The sequence below is a fragment of the Pelophylax lessonae genome (genome assembly GCF_965119305.1).
Source record: "Pelophylax lessonae genome assembly, chromosome: 1".
NCBI classification, from domain to species: Eukaryota; Metazoa; Chordata; class Amphibia; order Anura; family Ranidae; genus Pelophylax; species Pelophylax lessonae.
Window position 1 is genome coordinate 242,086,253 of NC_138768.1, and position 19,537 is coordinate 242,105,789.

The window sequence follows — 19,537 nt, forward strand, 5'->3', positions numbered from 1 at the left end:
CAACTTGATTGGGAAATCAGTGCTTGTACTTGAAACTATTTATTATAAGCCATGTAAAAGTTTACTTCTGTCGGCTTTTTGTCCTTAGTTGGGAAAGTGTTAACCATATCTTACTCTTACACTTTCACATTACTCCTAATCAGCTCTATCGTTTTACTTCACAGCCTAACAATTCCTTCTAGTTAGATTCAGTATTTCCTTTGTAACGCGGGAGTGGTTGTTTTGAGATAAGAGATTACAGAGGGAGCGCAAAAATCATTTGGCTGAGTTAATTGGAGGGCAGAAGTCTTGTTTGTGTTGTGGGTTGTTCACTGTATTTTGCTGCTACAGACTATATATCTGATGTCTCAGAGTCATCTATAAAATACTCTAAGCATCATGCCCTCTTTCAACAGTCTTTTAACAGTAAGAGACCTTTCACTGGTAGTTCTGGTGTTAATTCCCACTGCTATCAAGGTCAAAGGATATTTATTTATGTAGGTCTAACTTCTAAAAATTTCTGCAGGGTAGGAACAACTATCCACAAGAAATCAATTAGGGTTCCAAGCTTAGAGAGAAATGTGAGCAGCTTGTCTGCTTAGCCGAACAGCATGGGGGCCTTGCTGATCAGGCATTCAGTCCCAGGAAAGTATCATGCAGTTCATAGTAATTAATTACTCTGGAGGGAATTGCAGAACACAGACATAATAGAGAGAGAGATGGGAATGTAGAAAGCAAGTGGGAGGAGACGAGGCCGGTCTAGTAAATGGTGCCTGATACATTGCTAATGAATGCCACTGCCAAACACAATATCATCCTACTAATGTCTATAAATAAACCTGTAAATGCTGTGCAGGTTATGAAATATGATGGCATAGATTTATGCCTCGGAAACATTATACCTTTAGTTTAAGGAAGAGCTAGCCATGTAATGCAGTCAATAAATTACATACATTTCAGAGATTTATACAACCAAAGCACATACATTTCTATATATATATATATATATATATATACATAAGTAAAAATACCTTTAAGCTATATATGGTGCATCTCTGACAGTCAGTGACACAGTATTTTGGAGTTGCATATTTTGGAGGTGTAATTTATTTCTACACTTATCATTTTATTTTGACTTAAAGTGTAATTCCAGTCAAAACCTAACTAACACTAAACTTACTCACTCTAACCCTGTAAGGAAAAAATTGATGTACTCACCTTATCTAAAGCTGATTTGGTCCAATCTCCATCGGCGGATGCTGTGTGCAGGAGACAGCTGACAATGGCTGGAAAATGCCTGGGAAGTGACGTCACCCAGAGAGTTCTTTTGGGGTTCCCTTTGTCAACTGCCTCTCCTGCATATGCCTCCACACTGAAGCCACCACTAACAGCTCAGCGTGGAACTGGAGCAGAGTAGCTACAGAACAGGTAAGTACAGTGATTTTAGCTTTACAGGGCTAGATAGATTAGACTTAGATTGTGGCAGAGGGTATGTTTAGTCCTGACTGGAATTCCACTTTAAATACAGCAACAACATCCCAATCTGATTTAAATCAACTTAACAAAAGGTAGTTTTGACTGTAATAAATGATTTATTATCCAGCAGTAGGTCTGAATTAAACAGTAGAAGTAGCAGCCCCAGCAGTTTTGAAAGCTATATGAATTTTTACTGTTAGGCTTCATGTACAATGGCCTGCCTTTACAGCGGCCATGGGAAAATGCAGAACGTGGTAAAATCCCATTTTGCGTTTTCTCGTGGCTGGCAGTCAAAATTTTCCTATCCTGAAAGCAATTCTTCCATGTTTAGGAGAGGGAGGTTGAAGCTCACCTAAACGCGGCAGCTCCTAAACTCTGCCTTTGCCTATCCGTACATTGACACATAGGCTTTTATGGGGTTGAGTTTAGGAGCTTTGGCAAAAAAAATGCCTAAAGCTCTGAAACTCAAGCTTAGGAGCCGCCAGTGTGGCCTAGTGTACATGAAGCATTAGATACAAAAACAGAAAGCTAAAGCCCTTAACTTTATACCAATTTGTTAGTGGCAAAAGAGATTCATAGTATAGCTTGTGACTGCATTATATTTCTTAAACTTTTAGTAGGATGTCAAAGCAGAGTCACCAATAACACTTTAAAACCAAAATCCCACATTCCAGAGACGAGGCTGTTTTTATCCTGAAAAAAAAAATATTGTATGACTCCATACACACTGTGGGAGCCTTTTTACTTGCTGCAATTTTAGAGGCAGTGACCTTGCAGGTTTTATAATGCAAAAAAATAGTGTGGATCATTTCTGAGACAAAAGCCAGAAATATTGTACAGACTCCATGCACACTATGTCAGCCTTTTACTAGCAAACAACTTCAGAGGCAAAGACTAGGCAGGTTTTATCAGGAAATAAAACCTACACTACAGTGAATACATTTGGAGACAGATGTCAGAAATATTGTACAGACTCTATGCCCACTAAGTCAGCCTGCTTTCTGTTTACTAATTTCAGGGGCAAATACTGAGAAGGTTTTATCAGGAACTTAAAACTAAAGTGTATTATTTCTGTTACAAAAGCCAAAAATATTGTACAGACTCCATGCACACTAATAATCACTTTTCATTATGATTACCTTTGGTTACAATTGAACATTCCCCTCCATTTTAATGGATTATCTTATAAGTCTTATATTTATACTTTATAAAGTGAGTTTAAATCAGTTTTTATTAATCTTATTATTATATTTATCCCTAGGTTCACCTGTGTTTTTCTGTGGGCCCCGTTTGCGCAGGCATGGCAGACCATTAAATTTATTGGGCTGCCATGCCTGTATTTCTCGCAACTTTTTCAAAATTCGGCCCTCAGGAAAATCGTATGGTTTCCACATTCGCACTGTGATAGTACATCCGTGGGGGGGGGGGGGGGACACATTCAAAATGGCAGCACCCTGGATTCTCACAGGGCAACACATTTTCACTGTGGGTGGTTGTGGGAATCGCTAATATTCCCGCAGCCACATGCTGAGGTGTGAACCAAGCCTTAAAGTTTACTTTTTTATATATAAAATTTGAAAATTTGATGCACTCCAGGGTTAAATGAACCAATATAGGAATTCATGTACTTTATGTTTATGTCTTTTTTGTGGCTCTGAAACCACTCAGTGGTTGTTCTGTCGTAATTTGTGAACCATTGCTAATATTAAATGTATTCCGACTCTTAGATTATTTCTTTGGTGCTCTTATTAGATTTTATCCATGCACACTATGTCAGCCTTTTTACTTGATCACAGTTTCAAAGGGAGGCACCAGACAGGTTTTTATCAACAGATCCAAATTAGAGTGTACTGTTTCACAGTAGAAACTGACAACGATTGTACAGAGTCAATGATCATTATGTAAGTGGCTTTAGTAGGACACAATTTTAAAGGGAGAGACAAGGCAGGTTTTAATCAAGAACTCAAACTTAGAGTGTAATATTTAACAGAAAAAAACATAGATGTACAGACTCTAAGCACTCTGTGTAAGCTCCTTTAATAGGCCACAGTTTCAGAAAGAGAGAGACCAGGCTCAATGATCATTATGTAAGCAGTTTCAGTGACACCAGGCAGGTTTTAATTAAGAAATCAAAATTAAAGTGTATTATTTCACAAAAAGAAAAGCCACAAAAATTGTACAGACTTGATGCATAATATTTAAGCAGTTTTGCTGGCCATCAGAGACATCAGGTGGGTTTTAAATACTGCATTATAGCCACTATAGGAGCTGACGGTCAAAATAAATAGGGTTATTAGGCAAAATACAAGAATTATTTGTAGTGGTTATGAAAATGCTTCAGACATTTGCACAGTGGATTTTTTTTTAATGAACCCCATGTTAGCAGATTCATTAAGCCACAGTTCAAAAAGAGAGACATCAAGCAGGTTTTAACCACTTAAGGACCAGGCCTATTTCTATTTGTTTACAAGTTTAAATCAGTATTTTTTGCTAGTAAATTACTTAGAAACCCCAAACATTATATACTTTTTTAGCAGAGACCCTGGAGAATAAAATGGAGATACTTTATGTCACACTGTATTTGTGCAGTGGTCTTATAAACGCAATTTTAATTTTTGTTGCTATAATGTGAAAGATAATGTTACACCAAGTAAATAGATACCTAAAATGTCATGCTAAATTGTGCACGATCATGGAATGGCGACAAACATTAGCACTTAAAAATCTCCATAGGCGACAATTTAGAAATTTCTACAGGTTATCAGTGTAGAGTTACAGAGAAGGTTTGGGGCTAGAATTATTGCTCTCATTCTAACGATCATGGCGATACCTCCCATGTGTGGTTTAAACACCATTTACAAATGTGGGGGCGGGGCACTTTAATTTTTTTTCTTATTTATTTTACCTTTTATTTTTTATTTTTACACTGTCCCTTTAAAAAAAATGTATCACTTTTTTCCTACTACAAGGAATATAAGCATCACTTGTAATATAAATAATCAGGACAGGTCCTCTTTAATGTGAGATCTGGGGTCAAAAAGACCGCAGATCTCACATCTACTATTAAAAGCAAAAAGAAAAAAACTGGCATTTTTTTTCAATAAGAAAAAAAAATGGGCCCTTTAAGGCCTTTGGGTGGAAGCAACTTCGCTCCAGTCCTCCAAGGCCTTAGAGTTGAGTGGGGGCCATCTTTCCCTCACTCGACTTCCTGCCTGGGACTGCAAAGGCCTGGATCATTTTCCCCGCTACCAACGCTCCGGTAAGCAGAGAAAATTACCGTAAAGCAGCGGGAGGGGGGGAGGCACCTCTCCCGCTGTCCATAAAAGTGATCCTGCAGCAAATCGGCCACTAGGACCACTTTTATGTGAAAGAGGACCGCTGGCCGTGTAAGAAAATACCGGGGTTATGGAAACTATCTACTGCCATAACACCAGTATTTAACGTCAAAGTACCAACGTAAGACTGCAGCGGGAGGTCCAGAAGTTGTTAATCAAGAAAGCAAAATTAGATTGTACTATTTAAAGAAAACAAATCCACAAAATCTGTCCAGTCTCAATACACACTATGTAAGAAGCTTTTGTAAGATGCGGTTTCAGAGGGAAAAACCAGGCATGTTTTATTCAAGATTGAGGTATTTCAGGAAAATACTGTATTATGGCCACTATAGGAGCTGACGATTATAGGAAATATGCATATTAGGCAAATTCAAGAATTATTCATAATGGTTGTACAAATGCTTCAGACATTTGCACAGTGGATTTTTTTTTTAAATATATTTTTTTAATATGCAAGCAGATTTAATAGGCCACAGTTTTAAAAGGAGACACCAGTCAGATTAAATCAAGAACTCACAATTTGTGTACTATTTCACAGAAGAAAAATCCACAAAAACGGTCAAGTCTCAGTGCACAGTGCATGTAAAAAGCTTTTGTAGGATGTAGTTTCAGAGGGGAAAAAAACAGGCAGGTTTTATTCTAGAAATCCAAATAAGTATATATTACTTCACAGACAAAATACACCAACGTTGTAAAGACTCAATGCACACTATGTAGGTGCTCTTGTGTGCTTCAGTTTCATAGTGAGCACTAGGCAAGTTTTGCTATGAAAAAAAATTGAAGTGCAAGCTCCAGTCAGTGGTCCAACCTTGAAACCCAATAGTAGATGTGGTACTCACATTATATTTCCATGTGTGAAACCTGCTTACCCCCACTAGCTTTAGGTCTGCCAGCAATTATGAATACAGTGGATTGCCTAACCTATTTAGCAGCTATGGCAAAATAATGATTGATAAATCAATTCATGGGTGCACTAAACAATGTGGTGATTTGGTGAAATAAACTGTATTGCACCAGTAGGTGATAATTTGCTGCAAACAAATGCCTTCTTTGACTTTGCCAGTAAAAAAGTTCATGTTGCTAACCCCAAAATAAGAAGAAACCCTAGCGATATATTACTATAAAATATACCTCCCTCAATAAAAGTTAAAACGCAAAACTTAAACCCCCAAAGCACCAACCCTAATATATTAAACCACAACCTTTAAAATAATAATAATAATAATGAATTTAGCCTAACTGAAAGTTACGAATTAAAAAAGCCCAAAAAATCTTTCCTAAAAAACTCAATAAAACACACAAAAAAAAAAACTAGTATAAATGAGTGTATTCAAATACGTGTATGACTGTCCGTGATATCCTATGTGGAAATATTGTGACAAACTCTTGTAAAAAGCTTACATCATCAAATAAATAAATAATATATATTTATAAGTATTTTTTCACATACTTTTTGGGCAAAAAGTTCTAAATTCGGCCGAACCTCGAACAGCCAATGTCGAACCATTCGATCATCCCTAATAATAATTTGGTTATCCGTGAACTATAGTTGTTATGACATTTTGTCCAACGTGTCACCTCTAGGGATGATCGAACGGTTCGGGTCGACCATTGGTTCGACCCGAACATTGGCTGTTCGAGGTTCGGCCGAATTTAGAACTTTTTGCCCAAAAAGTTCGGAATTCGGCAACCAGAACCGACCAAAATGCAATGGGACAGGAAATGGGCTTTAAAAGCCCATGATTGGACCAGAACCATTAGCAAAAGCCAATTGAGGGGGCAGGAGAATGCTAGGAATGTGATTGGAGTGACTAGGGGGTCCATAGGCCAATCATTAGTGAATACGCCCCCCAGTATATAAGATAGCCCCCGCCAAATTCCTAGCATTGTTATACAGGGACATGGAAGAGAGTGGAAGCAGTTCTGTGACTTCTGCTACAAAGTGTCATTTAGCATTTATTAGTGTGAGGAAAGGGATATCTAGTGTAGTTAGGGTGCTCTTTTACACTTTAGTTAGATGCAAAAATTTACTTTCTGTAGGGAAAGTGTTAAGTGCCAGGGTGACCGTAATGTAGTGTAGGGTGAACTGACACTGCCTGCTATGGCAGGGTGACCGCTATAGAGAAAAGATAGTTTCTCTGAAGTCACATTCGCTGCAGTAATATGGCTTCGCCCCTGTCAGCTTGCTTTTTGGCTGCAGGCATCTATAGGGATTTTTTGAGCACATGTTTGGAGTCAGGCATGACATCTGAACATGTGTATAGGGGGTATATATACACACCCATGTATGTATATATACACCTGCACATATATAGGTGTGAAAGGAGCAGAAAACACTACTTTCGCTAATGAAATAATTAACACCAATATAGTTACGCTCCTATCACACCTATATATGTGTATGTGTAAAATACATACATATAAGTGTGTGTGTATATATATATACCCCTATACAGAAGTTCAGATGTTTTGCCTGCCTCCAAAGAACCCAAGAAAATGCCCAAAAAAATGCTAGCGTCAAAAAAAAAAAAAAAATGCCCAGGTGTGTTGTTGCAGGCATTTTTTTGGGGGTTTTTGGAGGCAGGCAAAACATCTGATCTTGTGTATAGTGGTATATATACACACATACTTATATGTATTTTACACTTAGACATATATAGGTGTTATAGGAGCGGAGCCATATTAGTGTAAATGATTTCATTAGCGCAAGCATATATTTCTGCTACTATCACACCTATATATGTCTAGGTGTATATATACATATAATTATGTGTGTATATATACCCGTATACACAAGTTCAGATGTTTTGCCTGCCTCCAAAGAACCCAAAAAATGCCCAAAAAACGCTAGCGCCCAAAAAAAATGCCCAGGTGTGTTGTTGCAGGCATTTTTTGGGGGTTTTTGGAGGCAAGCAAAACATCTGAACTTGTGTATACGGGTATATATACACACATACTTATATGTATATATACACCTAGACATACATAGGTGTGATAGTAGCAGAAATATATGCTTGCGCTAATGAAATCATTTACACTAATATGGCTCCGCTCCTATAACACCTATATATGTGTAAGTGTAAAATACATATAAGTATGTGTGTATATATACCACTATACACAAGTTCAGATGTTTTGCCTGCCTCCAAAAACCCCCAAAATATGCCTGCAACAACACACCTGGGCGTTTTTTTTTTGGCGCTAGCGTTTTTTTGGGCATTTTTTTGGGTTCTTTGGAGCCAGGCAAAACATCTGAACTTGTGTATACGGGTATATATACACACATACTTATATGTATATATACACCTAGACATATATAGGTGTGATAGTAGCAGAAATATATGCTTGCGCTAATGAAATCATTTACACTAATATGGCTCCGCTCCTATAACACCTATATATGTCTAAGTGTAAAATACATATAAGTATGTGTGTATATATACCACTATACACAAGTTCAAATTTTTTGCCTGCCTCCAAAAACCCCCAAAAAATGCCTGCAACAACACACCTGGGCGTTTTTTTTTTTTTTAGGTGCTAGCGTTTTTTTGGGCATTTTTTTGGGTTCTTTGGAGGCAGGCAAAACATCTGAACTTGTGTATAGTGGTATATATACACACATAGTTATATGTATTTTACACTTAGACATATATAGGTGTTATAGGAGCGGAGCCATATTAGTGTAAATGATTTCATTAGCGCAAGCATATATTTCTGCTACTATCACACCTATATATGTCTGGGTGTATATATACATATAAGTATGTGTGTATATATACCCATATGCACAAGTTCAGATGTTTTGCCTGCCTCAAAAGACCCCAAAAAATGCCCAAAAAAATGCTTGCTACTAAACCGGCAAGGTGTGAAAAGAGAGAAGCCACTGTCCTGTTCTATAAGTGACCTAATACAAACGATATTGTTTTTTATGGTTCTGGACATGCTACAGAGCTGAAACTTTACAGGTACAGTTTTTAGACCCCCCAGATACTAAATCCAAAGAACTTTTTTTTATTTTATTTATTTTTTTTTAATTTTTTCAATAATTGGCTCTCTATCAAAAATGACAATTTTTAAGAACTTTTTTTGTGTGATTAATAGTCCGTGGGGTATGACCCAGAACCCTAGGCACTTTTTTTAGGGGCATTTATTGGGTTTTAGGGCTTTAAAATGGTGTTTTTTGATTACTGAAGTTCAGGTCCCATTGATTTCAATGGGGTTCTGAAATCCGGGCCAAACTTTCGGGAAGTTTGGATGTTCAGGCCAAACCGAACTTTTGAAAAGTTCGATCATCCCTAGTCACCTCCACTCATGTGCCACCCCCCCCCCCTCAAGGTGGGTTCTCACCTTAGGGAATGTATGTGACCTCACGGCTAAGCTTAGTCAAATAGCAGCATCAAAAAATCCCTGCAGGTAAAGGATGGATGATCTCCTCCAGTGTACTGGCTCCCAGCCTATTAGATGGACTCCACAGCTCTCCTGCATAAGGGAGAAATACAAATCCATAGTGCAAGTATTGTTTTGTATAAAAACAAATATTTATTACAATTAGTAAATCACTTAGTTATGTCAGGTGCATGAAGTGGACCAGGCTATCCAGGCGAGGTGTTGAAAACCAATATAGTAACAGAGAAACCTGATATGTTGCTCACTGTTAGTCTTTGGCGTTCCTCTCTCTGCCAAACAGCCTGTTTCACCGACGTGGACTTGGCCCCTCCCCTATGCGTGATGACACAGGGACTAAGTGTCTTCCTCAGGGAGCTGCGCATCACTTACATACTTTTTATTTATTTATTTACACCTACCTTAAGGGGAGTGATCAGTGCAAGCAGCATAACCTTTCCTGTAAAAATATAGTAGCCCGCAGGATTTTTTACTTTAACAAAAAAAACTACATTTGGGGCATAAGCTAAACAGCAAACAGTTGTTGCTTATACACAAAAATAATCCTAGACATACCATGTAACCCACCACACTGCAATTCAATATTTAATGCTGGTATAATACAGAACTGGGTACAGCACTTTTCAACAGCACTGTATAGTGTAGCAGCAACTATCTCTCACTGCAAACACTCTTTCAGCTCTTCTTTTTTTCTCCAAGTCTCTCCAGTGCACACTGACTGTATATGACTGACTATAATTATAGCAACACTGTATAATATAACAGCAACTATCTCTCCATGTAAACACTCTGTGATCTTTCTGTATCTACTGTATCTGACTGACTTTAAATATAGCACTGTTCTCCAGCATTTTATAGTATACCAGCAGCTATCTCTCCCTGCAGACACTTTGTGATCCTATTCACTGCAGGTCTCCTTAACACACACTGAGAAAATGCAGCTAAAAACACTGACTTTTATAGGGAGGTAGCTAGAACATAGGAAACCTCCCATTATTGGCCCTTCTAAGCCATGTAACCACAGTTCAGAGGCCAGGAAGTGCATTATTGGCAATTGGTTGCTGTATCGGTGAATGGCCGCATTCATTTGCCAATTTCCCAAATTGAAAACGACAAGGTTTTCTGTCGAGCTCATGGTTGACTTGAACCCTAGAAACTGCAAGTCATCAAATGATCTGAAGTTTCCCAAAGTAAAAAAAAATTGCTGATCCTTAATGGCTATGTATGTTGATGGGTTTCAGCGCCATTGGCTACAGACATGAACTCCATTACTATCCATATGAAATACAGTTTTAAAGTTGTAAAATAACACACATCTGAGAACAAAAACTCCTATTTTATTTAGTATTACAAGTGACTAAGATAATCATTTGCAAAATATGATTGCAAATTGACGCATTTTATTTCAAAACATTTATTTCAAAGAATCTGGTGCTAGATATTAGATGACTTTTGGTTGTTATATGACCCTCCATATTTTGTTTTTGACTGGGCCAAAAAGAGACATCCCCAGCTACAGCAACTTGTATTAAAAGTAATATTCAAGACAGATTATTTGGTTCATCAGAGTACTGATCAACTGATCTGATGGGAGACTGAGGCTCTGCTAAATGCATACTTATTTATGACTATAATAAAATGCTCCATAAGGATGTACTTGTGCAAAAGTAACTTGTAAATGTAATATCTTTCTTTGCTCCTTTTTTTTTTTTTTTTTTTTGCTATTTTCCTTTTTGTTTTAATTTTTTTCTCTGTTTTTTTATAGTTACACAGTCTAGAGGGGTCCTTGACAACTTCCAGAGGTTTTCAGCACCATCAACATATCTACCTGTAAACTATCGAATAACTACAGCAGAAACTTCCTTTCTCATGAAAGAGAACAACCAGGATTTTATGAGGAATTCTAGCTTGCAATCAAGGGTAGAGACTTTCTTCATCCATAAATCGCGAAGAACTCCAATACTGAATGCTAGCTATGGACCCTTCTTTGCTGAGCGGGACATATCAGAAGACCTTCTGTTGTCCTCTCGGGTATTTGCATTCAACAAGTTTACCTTTAACTGGAAGTTAAAAACTTATCTAATCAATGATAAAGTATATCCCAACAAACCAAAAGTCCAAGTTCTATTCTATATTGCTGGCAGAGATTGGGATGATTATAGTGACTCAGAAAGGCTTCCATGTCTAAAGTTGTTTGCCTTTCGAGAAACGAGAGAGGCAAAGGGGAGCTGCAGGTTGGAAGGAATTCTGGGATTATGTGTAGCAGAACTTGAATTCCAGCCCTCCTGGTTTACCTCACCCCCTGTTGTTACAGGTCGTAAGAGAAACCAAGAGCAGGCTGATGGTATTCCCGTGGAACTTTATTATAGCATACATTCAGAAGAAGCAGAATGCACAGTTGAGGAAGCAAGGAAGGGAAATTCCATCCGCCCTGGCAGAGACCAAGGGGAAGACTCAGTTTCCCATCTACAGAGGATTGCCACTATAACAATATATCGTAACCCAGAAAATTCTCAGCTTACAGAGCTCAGGTTGGACAACAATGTTGCTCTTTGGCTACCATCAAAGCCTACTAAACAAGGGGAAATCTTACATGTATACGTCACAGTTGCTAACAATTCAACTCTGGATCAGTTTACACTAAGGTATAGTATCTATATTTTCTATTAATATATAAAACACAAATCTGTTTGGTGGAAATGATTATACAGTGCCATGCAACTACTGACATCCACCAATATCATCCTATATTGGCTTGCCATCTTCTGTTGCAGTGGTAGAATGTTTTGCTTGCTTCTGTAAAGAAAACCACTTTTGGGAGCAATCAGATTCAGAATTCATGAAAATCTGTTCATCTAGTTAAAGATCATCATTTTTTGCTCATAGAGAGGAAATGTGAAGGTGTGCACACAAGGCTTTCATTGGGATGTTTTGGTGCTGTTCATGAAAGAAGAAAATTTTATGAAAGTAGAAAACTCACTTGCTTCTTTCTAATTGCAACATATGGAATGATCATTGTTCTTTCATAGTATATTGTAATAGAAATTGCTAGCTATTATTATTTTCAATGAGATATCATGAGGTTTTGGACCATATTTTGAATTAGGGATTAGTAGAGTTCAGCTTTTTCTCCATCAACCAATTGCATTGTCTGATATAAAAGTATTGTTTAAAATTCCATGTAATAGCGGAATTACATGTATTTACAATAATAACAGAATCTGACTTTTCCAAAACACTTGGATAAATTGATACAAATACTTTTATTGTAATAATTGATTTGTTTTATGACAGATATAATTATTTATTTTGTGACATATATATGCATTCATAAATAAATATTAAGTGCATGGTCAGTAATTGGATTGGTCACAGTTTGAACATAGGCACTTTGTGTGGAGTGAAGGATTTATAAGCACGGTTAAAGGTGGTTTAACCACTTTACCACCGGAGGATTTTGCTGTCTTACGTCCAGGCCACTTTTTGCAATTCGGCACTGTGCGACTTTAAATGACAATTGCGCGGTCGTGCGACGCCATACCCAAACAAAATTTACGTCCTTTTTTTTCCCACAAACAGAGCTTTCTTTTGGTGGTATTTGATCACCAGTGCGATTTTTAATTTTTGCGCTATAAACAAAAAAAGAGCGTTTATTTTGAAAAAATAACAATATTTTTAACATTTTTTTATATGAAATTCCCCCCCAAAAAAATGTAAAAATCAAATTTTTTTTAATTTTTGGCCAATTTGTTTTCTGCTACCTATGTTTGGTAAAAAAAATCACGATAAGCGTATTTTGATTGGTTTGCGCAAAAGTTATTGCGTTTACTAACTAAGGGAAAGATTTATGTCATTTTTGGTGTTTTTTTTTTAACGATTAATGGCGGCGATCTGCGATTTTTTTGCAGGACTGCGACATTGCGGCGGACAGATCGGACCCTTGACTGACATTTTTGACACTTTTGGGGGTACCAGTGACATTACTGCAGTAATCAGTGCTATATATATATGCACTGTTACTGTAAAAATGACACTGGCAGGGAAGGGGTTAATTTTATTAGAGAGGGAGGGGTTAATGTATGCCTGGTGCTTACTAACATGTGGGGGGGGGGGGGAGGTGACTGAGTGACACAAGGACAGATCGGATGTTCAGCTATGCCGAACACTCCGATCTGTCCCTGCCTGTCACTTAGGACAGTGGTTCTCAAATCCGGTCCTCGGGACCCACCAACAGGCCAGGTTTGCAAGATAACTAAATTACATCACAGGTGATCTCATTTGCTTCTCAGTGATTGCAGTATTCTAGTCTGCATCCCCCAAGGTAATACTTAAAATCTGGCCTGTTAGTGGGTCCCGAGGACCGGATTTGAGAACCACTGACTTAGGAGATCCGCCCTCTCTGTTTACACATGCGGGCGGATCTCCTCACTCGATTCCCCGGCGATCGGGGAAGAGCGGCGGCGATCGCCACTGCTCCTCCCCTGGCCCCACTCCCGCTGTGACTGAAAACAGCGGGAGCGCCGCCTACAGGGGGAGGAGTCCAGCGACGTAGGTCTACGTCGCTGGACGATAACGAGCCACATTGCTGCAGTAACAGCAATGTGACTGGTGGGAAAGTGATTAAACATCTTTTTTTAATCATAAATCTATACTTTCAGTTTCCATTTGCCCTTAGTCAAACCAGAAAGTTCTACTGGAAGATGTGTTTACATTTTTTTATTGGAGTTTGTCTCTAAAAAATGTTTTTGTTCGGAATTATAGATTATTGATTAATACGGTTTACATTTACCGAATAATGACCTTAGTAATTACTGTACATACCTTAACAATGTGTTTGATATACCAAGGTTTGGTATATATTATTTTTTGATAAACTAGTTTAACAGAGAAATGTCCCTAGACAGTACTTTTTGTGTTGGTTTGAAACCACGCATTTGTTAACACATGATAAAAATGTTTGCATTGGCAAAAATCAGATAATTATGAGAAACAATAATTCCCTTGGTTTCCATATTTCCTTGAATTGCTTAATAATGCAATGAAGGTCAAACAAGCAATTAAACAAAAGACAGAGCAGAGGTAGACACTCGATACAACACTGAAAGGATAGATTGCTAAAATGCGATACTTTGATAATATCTCAAAGAAAATTTTGCATTAAGAAAGAGTAAATCTAAACCTTGTTTTGTTGTCTCCCATGTTAGTTGGAAATTGCAAGGAGATACAGGAAAGGAGCATCTTAGGTTTCCAATTTGCAAGGCAAGATTTCAATCAAAAGCTCCTGACACACATAGGAAATTACCCTTTAGTTTACCTAAATCGGAACTACACTGCACCTGAGCACCACGAACCAACATTTCTATTTATTTCATGCTTAATATTCAAACCAAACTCATCCCTCCTTCCATGTCTCTGTGCTTTATTTTTTAAATACACCCGAGCATTTCTGGCCAGGGCCATCTTGTGTAATGCATGCAGGCAGCAGGGTGTGTTTAGCTGGAAAAAAACCCTGCTCCCTTCCTGAAGACTCATGGGATGTGTGACATCAGTAGCCAAAGACAGGTAAAAAAAGTTTAAAACAAGTAAATATAATATCATTTCTTATCTATTTACTAATGCTAGCAGCATAAGGATTAGAAATAGTCAGTGTTGATTGAGAGATTAAAGTTCAACTTTAAGTATTTCCTTCACAAGCCATATTATGATTTTTCAAATGAGTAATGTAATTACCTGATATTGATCTCAGTTTTGAACTTGAAGACGTTAGCAAAATTTAGGAAGTGCCTAATCTGTTAGATCAGGCATGTCCAACCTGCGGCCCGGAGTCGCAGGCAATGCGGCCCACTGGCCGCGGACAGTTTCCTGCCTTCACAATTTTTTTTTTCTTCTTGTGGCTTCTGCAGCGGGCGGCCAGCCACTAACTAGCTGACGGCGCTGATGCATTCTGGGAGTTGTAGTCCACGGCCGTGCTCAATCTCCCGGTGGGTGGAGACTTGAGAGCAGCGCAGCCAGACAGGAAACTACAACTCCCAGATCTTTGAGGCAGGCAGAGGCAGGGTGCGCTAGGGAGGACACATGTGACTTGATTGAGGCTGTGGGGCTGAGCACTGGCAATTTTACTTAACCCCAGGACAGGAGCATCCACCCCGCCCCCCCCAGGACTGGAGGATGCCATGCAGGAACTTGCTGAGCTGGCAGCTGCCATTTCTGAGGTGAGACCCTGACACCCCCATATGACCCCCACATCCCATCTATATAACCCCTGTTTATCCTGCCCCAGTGCCCACCAGCAACCTCAAAATAGCCCACAGCCCACCCAGCAACCTCAAAATAGCCCTCAACACTGTGGGTCCTGCTGCCACGGGCTGTGGGGTCCTGCTGGCCACGGCCTGTGGGGTCCTGCTGGCCACGGCCTGTGGGGTCCTGCTGGCCACGGCCTCTGGGTCCTGCTGGCCACGGCCTGTGGGGTCCTGCTGGCCACGGCCTCTGGATCCTGCTGGCCACGGCCTGCGGGTCCTGCTGGCCACGGCCTGCGGGTCCTGCTGGCCATGGCCTGTGGGTCCTGCTAGGAGCTGGTCATGGCCTGTGGCCCACAGGTTATGGCCAACTCCCAGCAGAACCTACAGGCCAGCAGGACCCAAAGGCCATGGCCAGCACCCAGCAGAACCTACAGGCCAGTGGCCAGCAGGACCCACAAGCCATGGCCACCTCCCAGCAGAACCTACAGGCCAGCGGCCAGCAGGACCCACATTGATGGGCACTGGTGCAGCTGCATTGATGGGCACTGGTGCGGCTACATTGATGGGCACTGGTGAGGCTGCATTGATGAGCACCGGCTCTCTACTGCAGCCGCTGCTTCCTCCAGCAGTACCCGACGTCATGACCAGCAGTACCCGCATGACTAGTTTTACCCACCAGCAGTGCCAGCATTACCCACCAGCAGTAACCCGCCAGCAGTAACCCGCCAGCATTACCCGCCAGCAGTCTGCAAAATAAGTGGAAAAGGTATGTGCATTAGCGTGTGTAAATTATTGCAATGTGTTTTTTCATAACTAGTTGTGTTTTGTCATAATATGTCATGTCCTTGTTTATGCATGTATGAATAAGGACATGACATTTTCTGGCTACCTAAGTCACATGTGCTAGGGGTGCAACTATCCCCCTGCACATAACTGTAAATATCCCAGCATGTGCAGTGTTTCTGACTTCTACCACCATCACCACTTCAAATCACTGAAGTGGTCATGGTGGTTAGAGTGTTCCTTTAATATTTCTCAGAAGAAGTAAACCTCTGTATACTAATTCCATTTCATTTGATCATCCTCTAGTTGTGTTAAATTAGTGTGAGGGGGCGGCGCGGCAGCGTTTTATTACTTATATACCTTAACTATAGTATATATTTTATATGCGGCACGAGAAAATTTCTCTACACTCAATGTGGCCCAGAGAAGCCAAAAGGTTGGACACCCATGTGTTAGATGATGAATGTGTAGATGAGTGCATAGGTAAGTTAACAAAATGGTTTTCATGCTGATGCTGATTATCAGATAAAAGAGAATCCAACAGGCTGAGAAGCGATACAGATTTTGCAGAACTGAAGTCTCATAAAAAGGAGATCACCCTTCAAACCAGCTCCAAGCTAGAAGAGTAGCATACAGTATATACAATATTTTTTTTTAAATGTTTTGTGTATTTTTTATTTTAAGTTTAAAAACAGTTTTATTGAAATTTAACAGGTACATACAATTCAAAGCTGAAAATTGATCCATCGGAGATAAACAAAGTACATAGTTACAGAGAAGTAAAATAACTGACACACGATACTGGGGACATTACGTGTATAGAAGAGAACTCAAGTTTATATAACATGACAGGTTGTGTGAGCAACTCTCCGATACCTCAGGGCTCGCAGTGAACCGGGCGAGGGACGGGCATGCTGAAGCAGGCCGGACTGATGACAAGGGTGGGGCGTATTTTTTATTTTTTTGGGTTTGGCTGTAAGAACCTTTTAATTTAGTTACAGAAAAAGGTCTCCTGGAAAGTAGCATGTGCATACTAACCTCTTCTACTACCGGTGCCACTGAAAGCAACTCTGATGAAAAGGGATTCTCCCAAATAATCTCTTTGAAAATCAACATTTCCAGTCATTTTGATTACATGAGTCCCCTGCTGTGGTCGGTGATAACTCACGCTAACCCCCCACGTTGCTGTATTCTGTTGTGGTATGGGTGTTGGCAAGAGGAACCACTGAGCCGCAGACACAAAAGACACACACTTAACATTCCCTAGTTGAGGAACTACCCTTTTCATCACATCAGTGACCAGCGGTGAAAGCAACATGAGTGGGTAAGTATTAACATGTTTTTTTTAAGGACTCTTTTTGCTGTCATTTCAATTTAGGTGACATCCAGGGCTTTTTATGATAAGCAAAAGCATTTTTGCTTGAACATGATTGGATAATGGAACTTCAACTCATTCACTAATCTCTAGGGAAAATACTCTTGCAACCTGCAACTACCCTTGGAAATTGAACAGCTTATTTGCCTTTAGTAAATTAACCCCACTGTTTCAATTTTCTTATATGCATGTGACATATTTAGTTGCAGTTTCTTACATACAGACAGTGATTGGTACTGCCTTTAGAAAAAAAAATGATTCTCCGCTATTCTTAGTATTGAATAATGGGAGTTCCCACTGAAAACAATAACTGTTATTAAAGCGCAAATGGATATGGACATTAGCTGTTTTTCATTCTCTGATTGGTTGCTTGCAGTGTATGTCAGTCCCAAAACATTTTATTTTCTAGCTTTGGATAGAGGGGGAAGATCTGTCAGGTTTTACTGGTATCCAGGTTTCTATTACAGGGATATACCCTCAATTTGTGGTAAAATGTTGTCAGCAGGACAGGAAATAAAAGTGAATATTGATAATGAAGCCCAATATAGAAGTAAAAACCTGACAAGGGTTTTAAAAAATAGGTCACACTTTGATTTTTAATAATGTGTTTTGTTCCCCAGGGGGCAAAGTACATGCACCAGTTAAATACCAGACTAGTAAACGAACAAACTAGGAAATCCTGGGTGAGGTCAAGTCTCTGACGACTACTCTGAGTACAACATAGGCAAGCTGTCACCCCATAATGGCTGCTATGCATAGGTGTTTTGAGTACAACATAGGTAAGCTGTCACCCCATAATGGCTGCTATGCATAGGTGTTTTGAGTACAACATAGGTAAGCTGTCACCCCATGAGGGCTGATAAAGTCAAACAAAGAAAAGCTGCTCAGGTGTAGCTGTTGAGCCTGGTGGAGGTCATATCCGTCATCCAAAGTAGCAAAAATATCCAAAAGTAGGACCGCACTCAAGGCAGATGTTGAAATCAATAAGATCCTTTATTCTTTATACCTCATAGACAAATTCACACAGACAGTGCATGACAGACATGTCAGGTTGACACGTTTCACGATATAGACAACCGCTTAGTGGGGTGTGTGTAAGCGATTGTCTATATCGTGAAACGCGTCAACCTGACATGTCTGTCATGCACTGTCGGTGTGAATTTGTCTATGAGGAATAAAGGATCTTATTGATTTCAACATCTGCCTTGAGTGCGGTCCTACTTTCGGATATTTTCACCCCATGAGGGCTGCTATGCATAGCTGCTCTGAGTACAACATAGGCAAGCTGTCACCCCATGATGACTGCTATGCATAGGTGCTCTGAGTATGAATGTGCAGCCTCAATGCCTTAGCAAGCCTTCTTTCCTGAACAGCAACGTGGTCAACACTTTGGAGGCTGCCCAGAGGGATGCCATGAAAGGGATAAGTTAAAGCTCACCTCTTTCTCTCACTATTTACAAAATTAAAAACATTTAAAAAAAAAAATAAACCTTCCAACCACCTTTTTTATTTACCTGAATCTGTCACCACTTAACCTTCTGCGGCACCCTTTCTAGAAGTGTTGACCATCACTCAATCATTGCAAAGTACTGAGCACAGCATCAGGGGCTATACATGGCAATCCCAAATAGGATAACAATGCCAAAGAAGAACAAAAGAGAGCCTCATATTGCAGATCTGTGCATTGTCCCTGGTTGGTGTTTGTGAACATCACTGACCAAATATGGTTACCACCATGCTAAACATAAATCTTTGCAACTACATTTGGTCAATGACATCACCCAGGATTCCCTGACTGGTTTGTTTACAATTTGTACAAAAAAGGCAAGTTTATTTGGTGGTTCATTGAACTGTAAACAGACTACGTTTGGGTCAAACTCATGTTTGACCCGATCCTGAAGCTCATCCCTACTGAACACTTGCAGTCCAAGGATCTTGTTTCTCCT

General features: G+C 39.6%; 1 protein-coding gene across 1 annotated transcript in view; it reads left to right on the forward strand.

The window, feature by feature from the left end:
* Positions 1–19,537, forward strand: part of TMEM132C (transmembrane protein 132C) — an 843,198-nt gene that overhangs the window by 254,831 nt on the left and 568,830 nt on the right. Inside the window, exon 2 of the mRNA XM_082244139.1 lies at positions 10,960–11,839. Within this exon, the coding sequence (XP_082100265.1) occupies positions 10,960–11,839 (880 nt within the window). The remainder of the gene's footprint in view (positions 1–10,959; positions 11,840–19,537) is intronic.